Below are 20,017 nucleotides of genomic sequence, written 5' to 3' on the forward strand. Positions count from 1 at the left end.
GACATCACCAACTACTGGCCTGGCAGCAGAATACGGCATAAAGTCATTTCCATGGATCTGTGTGAAAAACGCAAAGAAAAAACTGTTTTAGGACATTGTTGTCGTGTAAAAGTAGCCTGAAATGATCTGCCATCTTTCTAAACTGTTACACAGTGTGTTTGGTAATTGAGCAATCGTACAGGAAACAGCTGATTCTGTATCTCTTGTTATTTGATTTAGGTGTTTTCACAGCCCCACTGAAAGGAGCGTACATGTTCAGAATCTCTGTATTTAGTCATGGTCCAACTGCATCAGCTGCGTCCATTTATAAGAATGGAGAGCGTGTGGTTATAGCATATGCCCTTCAGCCTCAGAGAGAGTTAAACGCCTCAAATGGAGTTGTGTTGATCCTGGAGGTTGGAGATGTTGTCTATGTGAGACTTTGGCCTAACACAAGGATATTTGATAACAACAATAACCACAGCACCTTCAGTGGTTATCTACTGTTTCCCTTAAGAGAAGATAATCTTTGCAAAATGTGATTCCAATAATTCTGAACCTTCAGCATCACAGGTGAAAAAAAGTACACTTCTATAATGTACATAAAGTGATCTATTTTCGCGCACTAATTTTGTACTTAATATACTAAAAATTCTTCTTTAGTACTTCTTAAGATCATCTTAAGAACATCTAAGTGTACTCAACTGTGCTATTTTGAGACACCATGAAATATGAACTAAAATGTGCTTTTAATATACTATCTCTGTATTTAAAAGATGTATTTAGTTACCACTTGTAGTACACAATGGGTTCAAATGTACTATAAGTGATATCTAAATACATTTTTGCATTTTTGCACCCCTGAACCATTGCAGGGGCGAGTCCCAATTTGAGGCTTGAAGCAAATAATCTTTTGTCCAAATCCTCTATTGTGTGGTGTGTCATTATGATTATTTAACTGCTCCCGATCGAGATGGAGCGACGCCGATCTCAAATTGTAAATATCAAACATTTTTGGATTATAATACTAAAAATCAGTTGAAACTGTCATTATGTCTGTGGTCATATAGTTTTAAAATCGGTTAAGATTTGAAAGTTCACTAGTGTGTCCCAGGACTAACATGATATTAGCCCCTGAAATGCAAATTTTACCATAGGGGAACCCCGCCAAAAAGTGGATTTTATTTCCCGGAACATGATTTTTACACCCCTAAATATACAAACTGTTAATCGTGGTTTCAGAATAAAAGTTTAAATCCTCACTCTGAGTTTCTATCAAAAAGAAGCAGCCAAATATTACAGATTAAGTGAATTTAAATTAAATGTCGTTTGGCCAATATTAAAGGTGGTCTAAGCGATGTCACGTGTTTTTAGGCCAAAACACTTTTTGTCACATACAGCAAACATAGAGCACCTTTAAACAAGGATTTGATCTGCCATAAAGTGTAACAATCACCAGGCTATTGGCGCCCTCTGCAGGCATTTATTTTAATACATAATATAAACAATTAACTTTCTGTACATTATGTATGTTATATTAAGTATTTTAGAAGTGTTGTCCTATAAAACCATATGACTACTTGCTTCTAATACCAAATATTAATGCCTCATTATTACTATTATTTACGTATTTTAAGTCATTTTAAAGGCTATTGTTTGCTTGGTCTATTTTTATTACCACATTTTTTTTTATCAGATTATTTGATTAATCATCAAAATAATTGACTGATTACCAAAATAATCATTAGTGACAGCCTTACTGAACAGTGTTTTGTTAAAGCAATGAAGATATAATGTTTAATATTAAGTTATGTGTATCTTGTTACTCATTCTTGATCTGTATCTCTTCATCCTACATAAATAAAGAAGAGAATAAAGAGACATTGTGGCATTTTCTTTTCCTCTTATTTTCACGAATATTTCCCAGACAATGTTTGCTTCGAAGGAATCATGATATATTTATCAGACCCATTTCTATTTTTTATTTTTTGTCAAAATTACTGATTTTGTGGTGACAATTTCCAGAATTTATTTGTTTTATTTAGGGCTGTCAAGCGATTAAATTTTTTTATCTAATTTATTACGTGATGTGGTGATTCATTATTCTAATTAAAGCACTGTGAGAGCGAATAGCGAGCAGACAGCTCCGTATGCTTTTGAATCGCTCTCACTTTGATGTCATACACCGATCGGTCAGTAGCGCCGCTTCAAGTTCAGCAAGTCTTTTATGAATGGTCCGCTGAATCATTGATTTCACTCGGTTGATTCAGAAGTGAAACACTGCTGAGCAGTTCTGCTTAGTCTTTACATTTTCATTGGCAGAATTGAACAAAATAGACAATATTTTGTCTAAAATAACACAATTTTAACTTCTTATTCACTGAACTGATAAAATCAGTATTGCATTTGCACTTGTTATATATAGGTTATGGGACAAAAACAGCACTTGTGTAATATTGCACATGATCGTTATTGTGTGATATTGCTTAACTCATATGATCTAAATATGAGACAAAAACTCATTTTTGTCTGCATATCTTTAATTTTATGGACTTTCTGACTGCATTATATATAGGCTTCATCGCACAGTGAGTTGTTGCCCTGCATTATATTCCTCATCAATCAACTGTATGAAATGTCAGATGAACTATATAATTGTAGGGTGGGGCAAGTGCATTAATATATTTAAATCGATAAATCGACGTTAAATCGACAGCCCCAGTCTTATTTCTAATTAGGGCTCCACAATTACCAGATTATGTATTACCCTTACAAAAATGGTATTCCACATGATAAAACATCAAAAGTACCACACAAAACTGATGTGATCGCCCCCTGGACCTCATGTTCTGCAGTGAGGACCATCTCACCGCCTGCGGTGGACATCCAGCACCGCCCACATCCAAGCGACTGCATCCTGTACAGAAGTCTAGTGTGTTGACATACTAACATGAATTCACTAGTTCACAGTTTCAAACAATAGTGAATTATTTCTCTGTTCCTTTGTTTTTCGTGCTTATTTGCATTTGATTTGTATTTTTACTGATTGTAAATATATTGTTGTTGATACTTTATTAATCCTTTGCAGGAAATTAAGTGTGGTGTCGTGTTTTTGTGTGAAAAGCTGCCGTGACAATACAAATCCATACATTAGATACATTAAAAAGTGCTTGAATCATTTTTGTACATTCTTAAAAAATGCATCTTGCTTTAGTAATGATTATTAGGAATTTCCTGAATAAAGTTCTAACAATATTTAAAGGCACTCTATGTAATTTTTTGCCGCTAGAGGTCACCTATTCAAAACAAAGGCGTAGCTTGATGATGTTAAGATTGAGCTCAGAATCTTGGGAGATGTCGTCTTCACCTTACAGCCGGTGGTTCAGCTAACCGCTGAAATCAACTTCTCCATCTTGTCACGACACCACACTACAGCAGATGAATCACGCGCACTCCACTGACTTCACTCCTGTTGGTTATCACTCCTGAAATTAGCTGGACATTTGCATAAAGTTACAATTTCTGAACTTTTGTCATGTATCTCGTGTCGCTCGACACGCCTACATTCTGTTGCCGACGGTCATTGTCAACGGAAGTCGCCAGCGCTGCACTGAAAATGAATAGGATCATGTCACTTTGTCATTGCATGTCGCTGACAGGCTGAAGTGTAAATAGAAATTAGATGCATATCTAATGAAAACAGCATATTTTCTTAGTCATAGATGCCATTTACACTTAGTGAACAGCTCAAGCCTTTTGTTGGCTTAATCATTTGTGCCACTTTCTTGTTTGTAGCTTTCTTTGACTTCTTAGACTCTTTCATTTATGATATCATTATAAGAGATCTGACGGGCAGTTCGTTTATTGATATTAATTAGAGCAAGTCCACTCAGTCTTTCTTGATCCATAGAAGATCTCAAGTAGTTTTTGATCAATCTGAGTTTAGAAAAGCTCCGCTCTGCAGATGTAACAGTCACAGGGAGACTGCAGGCTATCTGGAGAGCTACCCAAAGATTTGGCTACAACTCACAGATCTCGATTTTAGAGAGGTAAGTGAGAAGCTCAAATGTGGTCATCTTTGCTTGGAGGAGTTCTGGAAGACTCTTTATCTCTGTAGCAAGTCCAGTCAACATCAGCATCTTCTCCACAGGTGAGTTTGTTCATCTCAGAGTTCACGTAAATACTGGACCGAGTTTAACCGCTTCTCTATAGTAAATAGACTGTTGTGTCGCTCTGTGTCAATTTTGTCCTGGATCCTATTATACCTTGGTTATCCTACTGCACCTGACTTAGGCCAGGTAACCTAAGGAAAGTTACGTAAGTGGCTAATACTGTCATTACTGTTGGTACAATAGGTTCCATGATGTATTTGAAGTCAACATTAAGTAGCAGGTACTGGATTCCAATAAGAAAAGTACATGATTCTAAGTAAAATTATCATATTTTGGAACTGTTCCTATAAGATTCCTATTGATTTTTTGACAAGGGTTCAAAATGGCCGAAACCTCTACAGCCGCATGGCGGTAATCTATACAATTGGTAGAGAAACTGAGGTTGGTGACAGAAACACAAAGAAAATCTAAACAAACAAAAAATAAACAAAGAAATAATACCAATACAACTAAAAAGAAACCTTCACTTGGGCATTAGACGAGGATGTGACTGGATCCTGAAAGCAACAGTGGCTCAAAGAGTGATGGGTTTTTGTGAGAGATGCGTTAAGGTGACTGCTCTCACTCAGTCCTAACACTTGCAAAAAGGACCCTGAGAACAACAAACAGATGTTATGACCTCAATTTAGAAAACATACAAGATTATCTAGCTCTTAATTAAGATACATGCATAATATAGGTACAAAATACTCATGAGTTCATTAGTAGAGACCATAAGACCTGAAATGGGCATGTCAGATACAGGGAGACACAAAATGTGCAGGGCTGCTGGTACTTGTACATTAAAACAAATGCCTGCAGAGGGTGCTAACACCCTGGTGTTGTTGTTGTCCCACTTTACAGCAGATCGATCCTTGTTTAATATTGGCCAAATTACATTTAATGAAAATGTTCACTTAATCTTTGGCCACTTCTTTACCATAGAAATGCAACAGCCACAGTCATTTCTTGCAAGAACATGTGGACATCAAAACATGCAAACTCAGAGAAAGGGTTTAAAGTTTTATTTTGAAATCATGATGAACAGTTTGCACATTTTAGAAAAATATTGATGTATTCTCCTGTGTTGGGATAAGTTTATAAAAGATATACCTTACAAATCTGCTGAAATGGTGCACATTGTGTTCCCAGATGAATGTTATAAGCAACCCAAACTCACAGCAGATGCAGAGATGGAGTCTGTAATGTTTAATGTTATGTTAATTATAGACACTAGGGGGCAGGCAAACATAGTTAAGGGTTTTGGGGAGAGACAACTAAGAAGAACAAGAAGTGAAGTGTGTTGAAATGCATGTGTGAAGTGGAAGGAGACTACTGGAGGAATAAAGTGTGTTAATTCCTACACCAGCCTTGACTGTGATTAAGATAAGAACATTATAGAGTCCTCTTTAAAAGAACTGAACTCAGACCCCTTTAAGTGAACCAAGAGATGAACCAAGTGAAAAGGGACCAAGCTCTCTTTTCGTTCAGTTTTCCTGTCTCTGAAAGAGCTCTCGGATCCTTTTTTGGTCTACTCAAGTAGGAATGTGGTCTCAGACCTCTTTGTGTTCATACTGTTGCTTTTTGGATCCAGTCCAGTTCAGTGTTTGATTGCTGACCCTATGGCCTTCAACATTTGATCCCATTCACTTACATTGTGCCTCAATAACCAAGAAATTTGTTTGTAAAGATTATTGTAATTAAATATTATGTAATAAAATGACATTGCTATAAATGCTCTTGAATTAGCTAAAGTTGTTTATCTTTTGCACAAAAATTGTTGCAATATTACATCAGTATTCTTGCACTATATTACACATCCGTCTTTGTAAATAACATTTGTTTTGAATTGTTTTCCTTAAATCATGTTTTTATTGCAGAAAGCAATGATCAGGACAAATACAATAAAAGAAAGATGCAAATGAAATAAACTGCTTTAAATTTGCATTTTTTTTTAATTTAGGATTTTTTCAGTTAAATTTTTAATTTAATTTAAAATAAAATTAAAAATGGCATGCAGCCGTGTCTCTCTTACACAGTTAAAAACACAACAAACAAGTGTACGTTGTGAATGAATCATTTGTAGAGATCTGAGACAGACAGTCTTATGTAACGGTCTAATAATGCAGATCATGGATTGTCATCCGTGGAATGCGCACAATTTTAGGCCCCATTTTCACGCGACAGACAAATCTTTGACAGATTTAATGAAATCGCAGTCAAATACCCAAAATAGAGACAAATCGGTGCTCATTTACGCGAATGACAATCACACTACAATGTGAATTATCAAAGAAGCAATCTAAGAGAATTGATGATTCATTGCTGATGCTCGTGAGATATTTGGCATGTTAAATATCTGGAATTCAAAATCCTGCTGTGTGAAATGAGTTCTGACTGAAAATGACATCAGCGATGAGCTACAACCAATGAGAGAGCAAGATACAGGGCAGCAGGAAGTTCAGGGAGGAGTTATAGACCCGTGTCTCAAATATTTTCTCCTTCGTAATTTTTTTATTTTGATCACAAGCTTATTGCAGGCTAACATTTTTAATAACCATTCCAGTCTCACAAGTGTCCTTGCCTTATTCCCTTATCACTCCTCGTGTGTTTGGTTGTGAAATATAGTTTGCGAACCAGACAGTGGTCTGCGATTATTCCTATTGTAAAGTCATGCAATGTGCTCACAGTGACTGAATGCTGTCCCAGATAGTCATACAGTGTGAAAAGATCAGTGATCTGATGAGTTTGAAAATCATGCAGTGTGAACTCGACATTACTCGACACAGGTAAATTGCAATTGAGGATTTTTTTTTTTTTTTTTTATTGAAGAATCGTGACAGCTCTACTTTTGAGTCACATGATATTCATGGGTCCTGTCTGTCTCTGTGTTGAAACTTTATACAAAGTTACATGTATATACAACTCAGACTTCTATACATCTATTTCAAATTTCAAACACATATTAGTCCTCATTAATAAAGGTTCATATGTTAATGATTTTTCATGATTTTCATCTTAAATCATATGCTGAAGGTTCAGAATTATTGGAATCACATTCTGCAAATCTCATGTTATTTTAAGGGAAACAGCATGTAACCACTGAAAGTGTTGTGGTTATTCTTGTTATCCTGTATCCTTGTGTTAGATGCAAGTCTCACAAAGACAACATCTCCAACCTCCAGGATCAACACAACTCCATTCGAGGAGTTTAACCGATCTTTAGCCTGATTATCATATGCTACAACCACATGCTCTCCATTCTTAATTATAGATGCAGATGATGCAGTTCCACCAAGACCAAATACAGAGTATCTGAACATGTACGCTCCTTTCAGTGGGGCTGTGAAAACACCTAAATCAAATAACAAGAGATACAGAATCAGCTGTTTCTTGTATGATTACTTCATTACCAAACACACTGTGTAATACTTTTGAAAGATGGCAGATGATTTCAGGCTACATTTACACGACAGCAATGTCCGAAAAACAACATCCGCGTAACGACAACAACATTTTCAAAACGATCCCTGTTCACACAGATCCGTGGAAACAATTCAAAATGTTGTATTCTGCTGCCAGGCCAGTAGTGGGAGATGTCACTTTGAAAGAAACACTACAAGCCTAGAGATTGATCACATATACGCATAACATCACAGTTTTCAAAAATTCACATTTTTGTAGATTACACAGAGATGATTGTTTTCAATATTGTTTCCAAAATCTTGCACTTTGAAAGTGTTTGTAAATACTGTAACTTTTCAAAAGCACAAAAATACTCAAAAGTTTAAAGTTTTTAGTTGAAACTGTTGTCGTGTAAACGGCCCCTAATTCTCTTTTACACATTACACAACTGCAGAGAGGTCTGAATGGAGCAGAAGGTTTTCATTACTATAAACTGAGTTTTATGACTCCATTTCATTGATAATTACCTGTAATTGGGTTGTAGGCGTTCCCTCTGTTTGTGAAGACGTTCTTGTAGATCAGTGTGATTTCAGTGGTAAAAGGACCAGTAAATCCTTCGCCAGATTCCAGCAGTCCAGCTGAAAAAGCTATTTCTCTGTCTGTTATTGAAAAACAAACAATATTGTGATATATTACTGTATTACACTGAGAATGTAAACACTGAATTTAACATCATTCAAGCACACTTTCACCTCTATTTTCCTTTCTCAACTCGTCTTGACTCAGAGTAAGATTTGAAATTTCTGTGAAGGAATAAAGATTCTGTTAAATGACATTTACACTGATTATTGTAATAGATAACACGATTTACACAGTATACACTCAACTTTACAATTACTTTGAGGATCATTGATAAAAGAGTGAATGTTATGGTGAAGTACCTTCATCTATCTTGTTCATATCATTCCTCAGTTCTCTGATGTTTTCTTTCTGCTCTGTAACAGTGGTGGTCAGTTCTCTGATGTTTTCTTTCTGCTCTATAATGGTGGCGGCCAGTTTTCTCAGTGCTGCATGGATGTCAGGGAAGCACCGATGGCAGTATTGTTGTCTGTCAGTTGAAGCTTCAGCTCTCAAAGTGTCTGTTTGAGGTGGATTCTGTCTTCCGTCCTCAGAGCTGATCTGTTGACTGATCTCCTTCTCATTGAGTCCTCCATCTACCTGCTGCTGGACGACAAACACAAAGGTTTCCAACAGCAGCAGTATACATACTAAAGCCTTCATTCTTCACTGATGTTTGTTTCCAGCTCTTGCTCTGTCATCCTCACAGCCTCTCATGTTCCTTTTATAGTGTCCTGATTTACTGTCTTCAGTACTTGATTTACATTGATGCAGATAAATAAGTAACTCAAGTTAACTGTTAATCATTAGTGGGATGTTCGGGGTTCAGTAGATGTTTAACTCTATTCACAACATTTGTGGAACAATGTTGATCTCAACAGAAAACAACTTTGACTCAAAAGTGACTTTTTATTATTATTAATTTTATTTGTATTTGTATTATATATAAAAAATTATAGATCAGCGTTTGGCATCCTTATTGGATGAGGAGGGATGATCAGATATATTTGATACATTGTCGGATCAGGATAAAATATCACAATTTAATAGTATTTATGGCACCTTATTTAATAAAACAGGCTGTGTGACTATGAGGAATGATTACCAAAATGTACATCCATATGCAAGTTTGAGTGTCTTTATTTAAAAAAAAAAAAAAAAAAAAAAAAAAAAATGTACGTAAATTTACACAGACAAAATTAAAAAGTGACATTTACACACAATGTTTAAGCCTTGTGGCTATACTACTGAAACAGTGTGTATTTAAACATTTACTGCTTGGCCCATTTACATCAATTGTAAGTGTGCCTGACATTTTTTTAACTAAAGAACGATTTAACATTTATTTCTGTGGTGATGGACATCATAAAAAATAGCAGTCGTTTTGATGGCTCGCCAATGTATTAGATTTCTCCAGTCTAACACATAAAATAAGTAAGCTTGACCAGAGTTCTTGCGGGAAGAAGAATTTATTGAAAGTAGTAATGTAGCACAGTACTTCAGCAGCGATGTCAGCATCTCAGCCTTCAAAAGATCTTAACCCAAAGTTCTGTCTGTGGGACAGCACTTTATACATGAAGACAAAACGGCTACAAACAATAGAAAACAGTTAGGACCTCCCACAGGAGATCGATCTACCCTGCAATCTGATCTGAGCAATGCTGTTTCTTTGTCATTCACAGCCATCAGTTTCTGTGGGCCATACGTCTGAATGGGCCATTTGGTTCACACCTTTACAGACACAGATAGAGCTGACTGCATCTGAGGTACAGTCAAAATGTAAATGCATCTAAGTCAAGTCACCTTTATTTATTTATATAGCGCTTTTTACAATGCAGATTGTGTCAAAGCAGCTTTACAGTGATAACTGGTATATAATTTTGGCTGCACAGCAAATGTGAGAGATGCTGCGTAATATCATTGCGTCTGCTGCACCCATGTTACGGCAGCAGTTCCTTGATTATTACGCCGGAATGAGAGTATATTTCCTAGCCATATCGGCCTAGAAAACTGCAACTTTTCATTTTCCATCGGCCATAGTACATGATGTAACTACTGAACTACTGAGTCAAGTTTTAAATAGGAAAAATATCAAAACTTTTTGGTCTTTTTATCAAGATGCTAACAGTCTAATCAATGATTCAATGAACTATGCTAAGCTATGCTAAAAGTAGTACCGGCAGACCCGGAGATCAGCAGAATGGATTCGAAAATGAGCCTATATTCAAAAAAAAGTGTAGTGTTCCTTTAAAGGTCCCGTTCTTCGTGATCCCATGTTTCAAACTTTAGTTAGTGTGTAATGTTGTTGTTAGAGTATAAATACAATCTGTAAAATTTTAAAGCTCAAAGTTCAATGCCAAGCGAGATATTTTATTTAACAGAAGTCGCCTACATCGAACGGCCAGTTTGGACTACATCCCTCTACTTCCTTCTTTAATGACGTCACTAAAACAGTTTTTTGACTAACCTCCGCCCACAGGAATACACAAGAGTTGCGTTTGTAGAGTGTGTTTGTCGCCATGTCGTCGAAACGCTGTTATTTTCATCCCGCAGTCCAATCACCGGGTCTGATTCCGGCTCAGATTGATAGGGTAAAATTAAAGACATGTTTACAATAACACTGAGCGCGTGCATCTCCACGTTATGGTAAGAGGCGTGACCTTTCCGGGCAAGATGCGCTGAACTGCTGTCGAATCACAACACAGGAACCGCTGGCACAATCTGAACTCGTTACGTATTTCTGAAGGAGGGACTTCATAGAACAAGGAAGTCATCAGCCCGTTTTTATGACAGTGGAAACAGAGGTATACAGATAAGTAAATTATGTGAAAAATACTGTGTTTTTTTACACGCGAAACATGAACACATGTTATATTGCACACTATAAACACAATCAAAGCTTCAAAAAAACACGAAAAACGGGACCTTTAAGAGTAATTCACCTTTTCTATCAATATATTTATCGTGTAATAATCTAAAATACTGACTAGTAGTATAAGCACATTTATGCACTGCTGTCCCTGAAATATTTAAATGTAACAGAAGTCAAATGTTCCATACATTTGCGCCATCTGCTGGTGATTTCACGAATGAGTGTTGCACATGACTGGGTTGTATTTAACGCCACGGTCTCGGAAACGTGGCATTTTGGTTGACTACCTACTGTAGCTGTGTTTGTGTAGCTGACTCATGGTCATTTATGGTTGGTTGTGGCGTGTGGTTTTTCTAACTGATGCTACAGTAGCATAGCGACTTGGTCAAATTTCTGCTAGGCAGCCGTGAGATTAAATGTAGAGCAAATGGAGACTGACTGGAGTTGCCCGAGTTTTTTTATTCTGAGGTAATGGACTACACTAGAGTTTCAGAATGTCTCAAACTGTGCTTAGAATGGCATAGATAGCAAAGTCTGCTATCAAAACTCTGAGATGTCCACATGAAGATGTCAATATAATTTCTAAACAATAACATGTTCCTCTGGGTGTATGTTAATCGTCTCTGTGACAGTGTGAATAGCGATTGATTGCCTCAGTCTCAAAGTCAGACAGAGACGTGAACAAGTGTGTGTAAATGGATGTTAATCAATGTGCCTGTAGATAATGTCCTAAAAAGATCAGGCGGGTCGATAGATGCTGATTGGCTGTAAATCTGGCGAGCAGACCATCACTCGTATTCGAGCTCTTGGGTAAAATGATTATTGGACAGAGTTTGTTGATCCACAGATTTGTCTAATTGTCATGTCAATAAAGTTTCAGTGAAATTGATTTAATTGCAACATGAGAATGACCTCAAGAATGAATCCAAAGCAAACTGAATTTACGTCATACAAACGAGAATCATTGTATTAGTTTGAACATTCAACAGTAAATATAAACAACTCGAGTTGATCTGCACTTCAGAGAGCGAGTTCATGGTCAGTGTGCTTTTCCCGCTTGCCATTTGGGGTCTGGTCTGCACTCAATCGGGCTCTGTGGTTATCATCAAGTTATCATCGAGTGTTCCCGTTTGCCGCTTGCGGTCCTGGAGTTTGCACTTTTTGGACGTTGCATTCAAACATCAAGGTGCAGTTTGACACGGTTTGCTTGCATGAGGGACTTTTTCCTGCATTTTTATTCTACTGCTTCTGTTGCAGACAATAGCTAACAGGGAACGTTCCCAGAACATTCACTAACGTTCTTTAAAAGTTGTGTGAATGTTAGTATAAAACGTTATTAAAATAATGTTTTTGGAACGTTCTTATAACGTTATTAACGTTCTTATAACGTTTAGAGAAAACGTTCTGGGAACAACGTTCTTGGAACATCTTTAGGACGTTATTTGTACTTGATGAACGTTCGCATAATGTTGATAGAAAACGTTATTAGAACAACATTCTCAGAACGTCCTTATAACATTATTAGTATTTTCTGAATGTTATCATAATGTTATTATAAAACGTTCTGGGAACAACGTTCTTGGAACATCTTATTTGTACTTGATGAACGTTGGCATAATGTTGATAGAAAACGTTATTAGAACAACATTCTCAGAACGTCCTTATAACGTTATTAGTATTTTCTGAATGTTATCATAATGTTATCATAAAACATTTTGGGAAACCACGTTCTTGGAACATCCTTAGGACGTTATTTGTACTTGATGAACGTTCGCATAATATTGATAGGAAACGTTATTAGAACAACATTCTCAGAACGTCCTTATAACGTTATTAGTATTTTCTGAATGTTATCATAATGTTATCATAAAACGTTTTGGGAACAACGTTCTTGGAACATCCTTAGGACGTTATTTGTACTTGATGAACGTTCGCATAATGTTGATAGAAAACGTTATTAGAACAACATTCTCATAACGTCCTTATAACGTTATTAGTATTTTCTGAATGTTATCATAATGTTATTATAAAACGTTCTGGGAACAACGTTCTTGGAACATCTTTAGGATGTTATTTGTACTTGATGAACGTTCGCATAATGTTGATAGAAAACGTTCTTAGAACACCATTCTCAGAACGTCCTTATAATGTTATTAGTATGTTCTGAATGTTTTCATAATGTTATCATAAAACGTTTTGTGAACAATGTTCTTGGAACATCCTTAGGACGTTATTTATACTTGATGAACGTTCGCATAATGTTGATAGAAAACGTTCTTAGAACAATATACTCAGAACATCCATATAATGTAAGTATTTATGTTCTCATAATATATCACGCACGGACATTTCAGGACTCGCATTTTGAGCTGAATCAGACTCTCAATTCCTGACGCCAGTGAATCGAATCTTTTTGGAATCGTTTACTGTCTTGATTCTCGAGTCTGTTCTTTCCCCTCCCCCACTGCCTCACTGCAGCTCTTCTCTTGCGCGCGCAGCAGCAGAGAGCGTCCGTTATTTTCTGAGGCTGAGAAAACGTAAATGGTAAGCTTGAATTCATAATACTATTTTAAATAACATGTATGCCAGAACATAACATCATAATTTCAAACTTGTATATTTTTGTATTCTTTTCCCAAACTGTTTATTTTTTTAGCCTGACGTTCGAGCCGTTCGTTCCCGCTCCTGCTCCATTCAAATCTTGCGCGCGCTGACAGGGTCCGGTATTTTCATCATAGAGAGATTTACACATAGGATTTACATCATAAGAAGGTAAGTGTCGACCCACAAAATAATTGTAAATAACATGTTTACACAACACAACATCAAAAGTTTTTCGTTATGTCATTTTTTTGTGAACCGCATTTTCTAGGCCGCTGCCTTTCAGTTATTGCGCGGGCTGACAGCGTCCTGTATTTTCAGAGGTAAATAGCAGACGAAGCGAAGTGCAAAATCATAAAACAATTTTAAGAGTTGTTATCAAAACATATGATTACGCGTTGATGATATAAATTGAGTGTGTGTATGTTATAAAATTAACTAGTTTGGTAAACTGCTAACTGATACTTAGCTGCCACATACATTTATAAGAAGTTAGCTATTAGTAAAATATTCACGTTTATTAATTAATTCTAGTCTAGCTAGTGTGCTTGAGTTGTTATCTTATTTCTCTGACAAATCAGCAGACACTTTCCTCTCAACTGTCCACAGATGCTTCAAATACAGCACTGAAGGAAGAGCTGCACCTGACTTGATTCTTGCGAGGCAGACAAGGACAGAAAAAGGTGTTTTACCAACACTTACAATAAAATATATCATATTTGTTAAAGTGTACATTTCACTCCTGTTATTCATGTTTAAGTGTAGAAATCTACAATTTACTTTGTCATATTATAATGTAATTTCTCTCTCACTATATATGTATATGACTGTTTAGGCCAGGTAGTAAATGCTGCTATTCTTCTCTAATACTGTTGCTCTTCAAAGAACATGGTCATCAATCAGGTAACTTGCACACTGAAAATCTTTTGTTTGAATACAATTCAGTTACACAAGTTATCTTGTATTTTGTTCAGCTGCTGAAACGACAAGAAAGCACTTTTACTTGTTTTTATTTTTTCCATTATTATTGCTGTCTAACTAACAAAATTGTTTTGTATTATCATTAAACTGTACTATGACATGTCATGTTGTAACCTCTGCTTAAACAGTGAGAACTGTAATGTATTTAAAGAAAATGTTTTTATTTTATTTGTTTGGTCACAGGATCCTCCACTCCCAGCTCCAACGAGTCATCTGAAGGACTGCGGCGATGGAAACCCTTTGAACCACAAGTGGCAGTTTCCACCGGATGAGAAAGGACATGGTAGAGGATGATAGACCCCTATTGATATCTCACTGATGTTAGCCTGCTGTACTGACTGTATCACACACACACATACAGTTTTGTGCTCAAAAGTTTACATCACATTGCAGAATCTGAAAAATCTTAGAGTTAGTTCACCCAAAAAATGAAATTTCTGTCATTAATTACTTATCCTCATGTCGTTCCATACCTGTAAGACCTTTGTTAATCTTCAGAACACAAATTAAGATATTTTTGATGAAATCTGATGGCTCAGTGAGGCCTTCATAGGGAGCAATGACATTTCCTCTCTCAAGATCCATAAAGGTACTAAAAACACAATTAAATCAGTTCATGTGAGTACAGTGGTTCAATATTAATACAAGAATATTTTTGGTGCGGCAAAAAAAACAAAATAATGACTTGTATAGTGCTGGCCGATTTCAAAACACTGCTTCAGAAAGCATCGGAGCGTTATGAATCTTTTGTGTCAAATCAGCAGTTCAGAGCACCAAAGTCACGGGATTTCAGCAGTTAGGCGGGTTTGACCCACGATCCGATTCATGATTCGATACACTTATTAATTTATACTTCCTGAAGCAGTGTTTTGAAATCGGCCATCACTAAATAAGTCGTTATTTTATCTTTTTGTTGCACCAAAAATATTCTTGTTGCTTTATAATATTAATATTGATCCACTGTACTCACATGATCTGATTTAAATATGTTTTTAGTACATTAATGGATCTTGAGAGAGGAAATGTCATTGCTCCCTATGGAGGCTTCACGGAGCCATCGGATTTCAACTAAATATCATTATTTGCGTTCAGAAGATCAACGAAGGTCTTACGGGTGTGAAACAGCATGAGGGTGAGGAATTAATGACAGAGTTTCCATTTTTGGGTGAACTAACCCTTTAAGGTTGAACCACTGCAGTCACTACCTTTCTGGACCTTGAAAGTGTTGATTATTTTGCTGTCCATGGACAAGTCAGTTACCTTGTATTTTATCATGCATACAGGGCTTGACATTAACGTTTTTCCTGTACAAGAGTCTGGTGATATCTATGGGTCACAGAATCACTCCTGTGATTGCTTGCAAGGGATTTACAACTAAATATTAGCTTTAAACACTTTTACATTTACTTTAAGTTAAACCGTCCCAATACTTAAGCTCACATTAGGCAGAGGAATGAAACTGTAAAAGTGCTGTTCTTCTTAAGGCGATTTATACTTCTGCGTCATTGTCCGCGTCGATGTGCATGCAGACCACTAGTAGGCAGTGTCCGCGGTCATGTTGAGTATCAAGGCAAAAGCCGAAGAAGAAGCAACTCGTCATGTACGTTGTCAGAGACGTTTACAAACTGAAGTGGCAGAGAAACAGCAAATAGGTAACGACTTTTGTTGCAGTTTGACTGCATGTGTCCCCTGAAACAGAGCGTTTTTAATTCCTCCAGGAGTTGAAAATGCTCACTCTTCTCCGAATATTCCGCCCCAGTTTTTTGACCTGAGGGAGTGGTTCTAGCTGACCAATCATAGTGCTTGCAGTCCATGTAGAATTGATGCGTTGTTACATTTTTGAAGAGGTGCACGTCAGGCTACGTCCTAAGCTACATGTGGTACACACAGACTATGCCGTAGCAATGGTGTACACTGTATAAATCAGCCTTAAGTTGGTAAAATGTGTTGAAATCTTTTAATCACCAATGGTATTGCGCAGCACTGCTTCAACTTGAACCTACTGATTCACTCATTACAACAGTCACTAGCCACCCCCCTACTTGCAGTTTAATTTAAAAGTATTGTTATGTTTGTTTGTTTTTTATTTGTATATGTACAGATGCATATTACCTCACTTTACCTCAAGTTTAATCCTTTACAATGTGTTATGAACTTTTACATTGTATAACATTTGGAAACTACCTTTGAATATTGTTATTTCATATTTATAGTACTTAAGTACCCTAAATAACTTAAGGGTTAACTTTTATGGAGTAGTCACACTGTTACACACTGTCTTTAGAGGGTGGGCTAGTCTTTTGTTTAGTAGGATGTGTGTTGTTTTAAGTTGCGTGTTGTTTTAATGGTGTTTCTTGATTGTACAGCACTTTGGTCTGCAGGTGCAGTTGTAAAGTGCTCTATAAATAAAGTGAATGAATGAATGTTATTATTAAATGCTTTTGAAATACCATTAGTAACATCAGTCAATCTGTTCACTTTACAGATGGAGCATGAAGAGACTGGACCTGCTAGTTTGGCAAACCCAACCCCACCCCTCAGACACCCCACACACACACACACATTCTTAAGGCCTTTGCACACTGAGTCCGAAATTTCCGCATGCGTTTTTTCGTATTCGCAATCCTAAAACTTCGTCACGCACAGAGACCTTGCACACTGAGTCCGATGCGTATTAATGAATGCGTTGCGGAAAAAAACGCAAAACAAATCGCAAAACAATACAAAATGAAGTCTTCAAGCAGTGAGCACGATAGTTGTCTCCTCTCTTCTTAAAAAAAGAAAAAGAGGTAATATTGGGTCCATTCAATCCCGAGATTGCATAGAGAGAAAGGAGAATTCACCTCATCAAGGAGCTGCGGGATTATCCGAGCGTTTCAAAGATTACTTCAGGATGTCAGTGGCTCTGTTTGATGCTTTACTACTGGCACAATCTGTCTTTATATTCGGTCTCTTTGTATTCCTCACGTTGTTTGTCATTCAGTGCTGCTGTTTTGTGCTGTAGACCAGTGGTTCCCAACCCTGGGGTCGCGACCCCCACTAGGGGTCGCTAATAATTTTCGAGGGGTCGCCAGTCGCCAATCTTTTTTTTTTTTTTAAAGAGCACGATAAATTAATTCTGATTAAAATAATTCTGAAAAAAAAAAATGTAAAAAAATTAAACATGACAAAAAAAAAATCCTTAACGCCGAGAATTTTGCAACATATCGCGAGAGTGGGAAGATACAGACGTAACTTCGAAAAAAAAACGAGGCAAAGAGAAAATATGGCAAAGCGGCGAGGAGAAGATAAAAATGAATGCGCTAAAAAGAAAACAAGGCCTTATTTAGACAGTTATCTTGAATTTGGTTTCATTGAAGCGATGGACAAGGTGAGAATTGAGTGTGTAATCTGTGGTGAGAGACTAGCGAATGAAAGCATGAAGCCCTGCAAACTAATGAGACATCAGAGCACCAAACACCCACAGACGGTGGGTAAACCTACAGAATTTTTCCTGAGGAAAAAAGAACTTGTTATGTCAAATAGACCCAGAACATAATAGATGTTTTTACAAGAGCTGGAAATGAAAATAGACAGGCAACGGTTGCATCCTTCGAGTGCGCTCTCTTAATTGCCCAATCAAAAAAGCCACACACCATCGGGGAAACTCTGCTCAAACCCGCATGTGTAAAAATGGCAGAAATAATGTGCGGGGCACAGGCAGCTTCAAAACTAAAAACTGTACCTCTGTCTAATAATACAATAAAGCACAGAATCGACAGAATGGCAAATGATGTTGAGAACACACTGATTGAAAAGTTAAAGATGCACCCATTTTCCATCCAACTTGACGAAACGTCTACTGTGGCGGATGAAGCAGTCCTCATTGCATATGTGCAGTACGTTGATGACTCCGAACTAAAGCAGGACATACTTTTGTCGACTAATTTGTCTACAACAACACGAGGAGAAGATATTTTCCACGCGATTGACACGTACTTCACAAAGAATCAGATTCCCTATAATAATTTAGTCGCATGCTGCACTGATGGAGCTGCTTCAATGATGGGAAAAAACAAGGGCTTCAATGCACGTTTGAAAGAAAAAGCACCCTACTGTCTTGTGTTTCACTGTATGATACACCGTCAAGCCTTGGCCAGCAAACACCTCTCTGATGAACTTAATGAAACAATGAAGACAGTTGTAAAGATCGTTAACTTTATAAAAGCCCGCCCGGTAAACAAGCGAATCTTTGCGGAGCTGTGTGAAGATGAGGTGCATCAGACACTCCTCCTTCATACCGAAGTGCGCTGGCTATCAAGAGGCCAAGTGTTGGTTCGTTTTATTGAACTAAAAGAAAAAATAAAAGAGTTCCTGAAAATGAACAATCAGAAGCTGTTTGACGAAATGACAGATGCATTTCTCATCAGAACGTCATACTTGGCGGATATTTTCAGCCTCTATAATGAAACAAACAAGCGCATGCAGAGCGCGGATGCAAATGTGCTGGAATGCAAGGAAATTATTGACGCATTTGTGCATAAAGTGGACTTTAGGAGGAATAAGCTGATGAAACGAGACCTACACCATTTTCCATCACTTCTTAAACAGACCGGGGGAAATTTGCCTGAATCCTTGAGCAAGGAGTTCATACTTCACATGGAACGGCTACAGAAAGAGATGACGTCACGGTTTTCGGATGTTGATGAACATGTCGCTAAATGCGCATGGGTAATGGATCCATTCACTGCGCAGGAGGAGGACGTGGAGTATTTACAAGCGGAGGACGAGCTCTTGGATATCAAGTCTAATTCTCTTCTGAGGAGATTCTTCAATGAACACGGGTACAAACGGTTCTGGCTGGTGAAAGGACCTAACGTCGCACCCAAGCTTGCGCACCATGCTACAACCAGACTCATCCTGCCATTCGCCACAACATACCTGTCCGAGACTGCTTTTAGTTCTCTGGTAACCATCAAAACGAAGGCACGCAACAAGCTGGATGTGCACCATGACTTTCGTATGGCTGTCACGAAAATCATGCCTAATATACAATCTCTAGCCCTGGATATGCAGGCCCAGACTTCACATTAAATAGTCACATTAAAACAATTAAATAAGGGCTTTAATTCAACCAGGAACAAGAGAAAAGGCATGAAAAACATAACTTACAATATGTAAATATTTATTATGCAGTGGTTATTGTTGTGTTTTAATTGGTGAATGTTTTTAGTTTTTAGAATGCAAAACAAAAAATACATTAATTCTCTGAATAAGTGATATTCATGTTAGTAAATTTTAATTTGCTTCTGTTTGTTCATCAGTTAAAAAGCACAGGCTGAAAACAAAAGTCGGTCATTGTGAACCCTTGCATGTTGTTACACGTTTAAGGTAATAAGTGAAATGGATAGATTTGATATTTACGCTAACA

The 20,017-nt window shown here is 37.1% G+C and overlaps 2 protein-coding genes and 1 long non-coding RNA gene across 7 annotated transcripts in view; 2 read left to right on the plus strand and 1 right to left on the minus strand.

The window, feature by feature from the left end:
- LOC125245017 overlaps positions 1 to 575 on the plus strand; it is a 93,574-nt gene extending 92,999 nt beyond the window's left edge. Inside the window, exon 5 of one of the 2 annotated variants that reach the window (XM_048155447.1) lies at positions 220 to 536. In XM_048155447.1, coding sequence (XP_048011404.1) covers positions 220 to 521 — 302 coding nt within the window. In that variant the 3' untranslated portion in view covers positions 522 to 536. Of the gene's footprint in view, positions 1 to 219 lie in introns of both variants that reach the window. The other variant, XM_048155446.1, reaches the window with a different exon arrangement.
- The window catches only part of LOC125245016, a 104,572-nt gene that overhangs the window by 64,315 nt on the left and 20,240 nt on the right, over positions 1 to 20,017 (minus strand). Inside the window, exons 1-4 of one of the 3 annotated variants that reach the window (XM_048155445.1) lie at positions 8,477 to 9,159; positions 8,288 to 8,338; positions 8,063 to 8,194; positions 6,958 to 7,485 (exon numbers count right to left, since the gene is read on the minus strand). The exons of 1 other annotated variant lie outside the window; for it this stretch is intronic. In XM_048155445.1, the coding sequence (XP_048011402.1) occupies positions 7,205 to 7,485; positions 8,063 to 8,194; positions 8,288 to 8,338; positions 8,477 to 8,816 (804 nt within the window). In that variant the 5' untranslated portion in view covers positions 8,817 to 9,159 and the 3' untranslated portion in view covers positions 6,958 to 7,204. Of the gene's footprint in view, positions 1 to 6,957; positions 7,486 to 8,062; positions 8,195 to 8,287; positions 8,339 to 8,476; positions 9,160 to 20,017 lie in introns of those variants that run through there. One more of the 3 variants, XM_048155444.1, reaches the window with a different exon arrangement.
- LOC125245032 lies at positions 11,792 to 17,276 on the plus strand. Of its 2 annotated transcripts, XR_007179422.1 has the most exons (8): positions 11,792 to 12,211; positions 13,504 to 13,569; positions 13,682 to 13,797; positions 13,898 to 13,949; positions 14,236 to 14,309; positions 14,462 to 14,529; positions 14,791 to 14,890; positions 17,093 to 17,276. It is a non-coding gene; the product is annotated as an uncharacterized LOC125245032 (long non-coding RNA). The 2 variants fall into 2 exon arrangements; XR_007179421.1 differs by lacking the exon at positions 11,792 to 12,211 and having other exon boundaries at positions 12,590 to 13,569.

This window comes from Megalobrama amblycephala, linkage group LG14 (assembly GCF_018812025.1).
Source record: "Megalobrama amblycephala isolate DHTTF-2021 linkage group LG14, ASM1881202v1, whole genome shotgun sequence".
Taxonomy (NCBI): Eukaryota; Metazoa; Chordata; class Actinopteri; order Cypriniformes; family Xenocyprididae; genus Megalobrama; species Megalobrama amblycephala.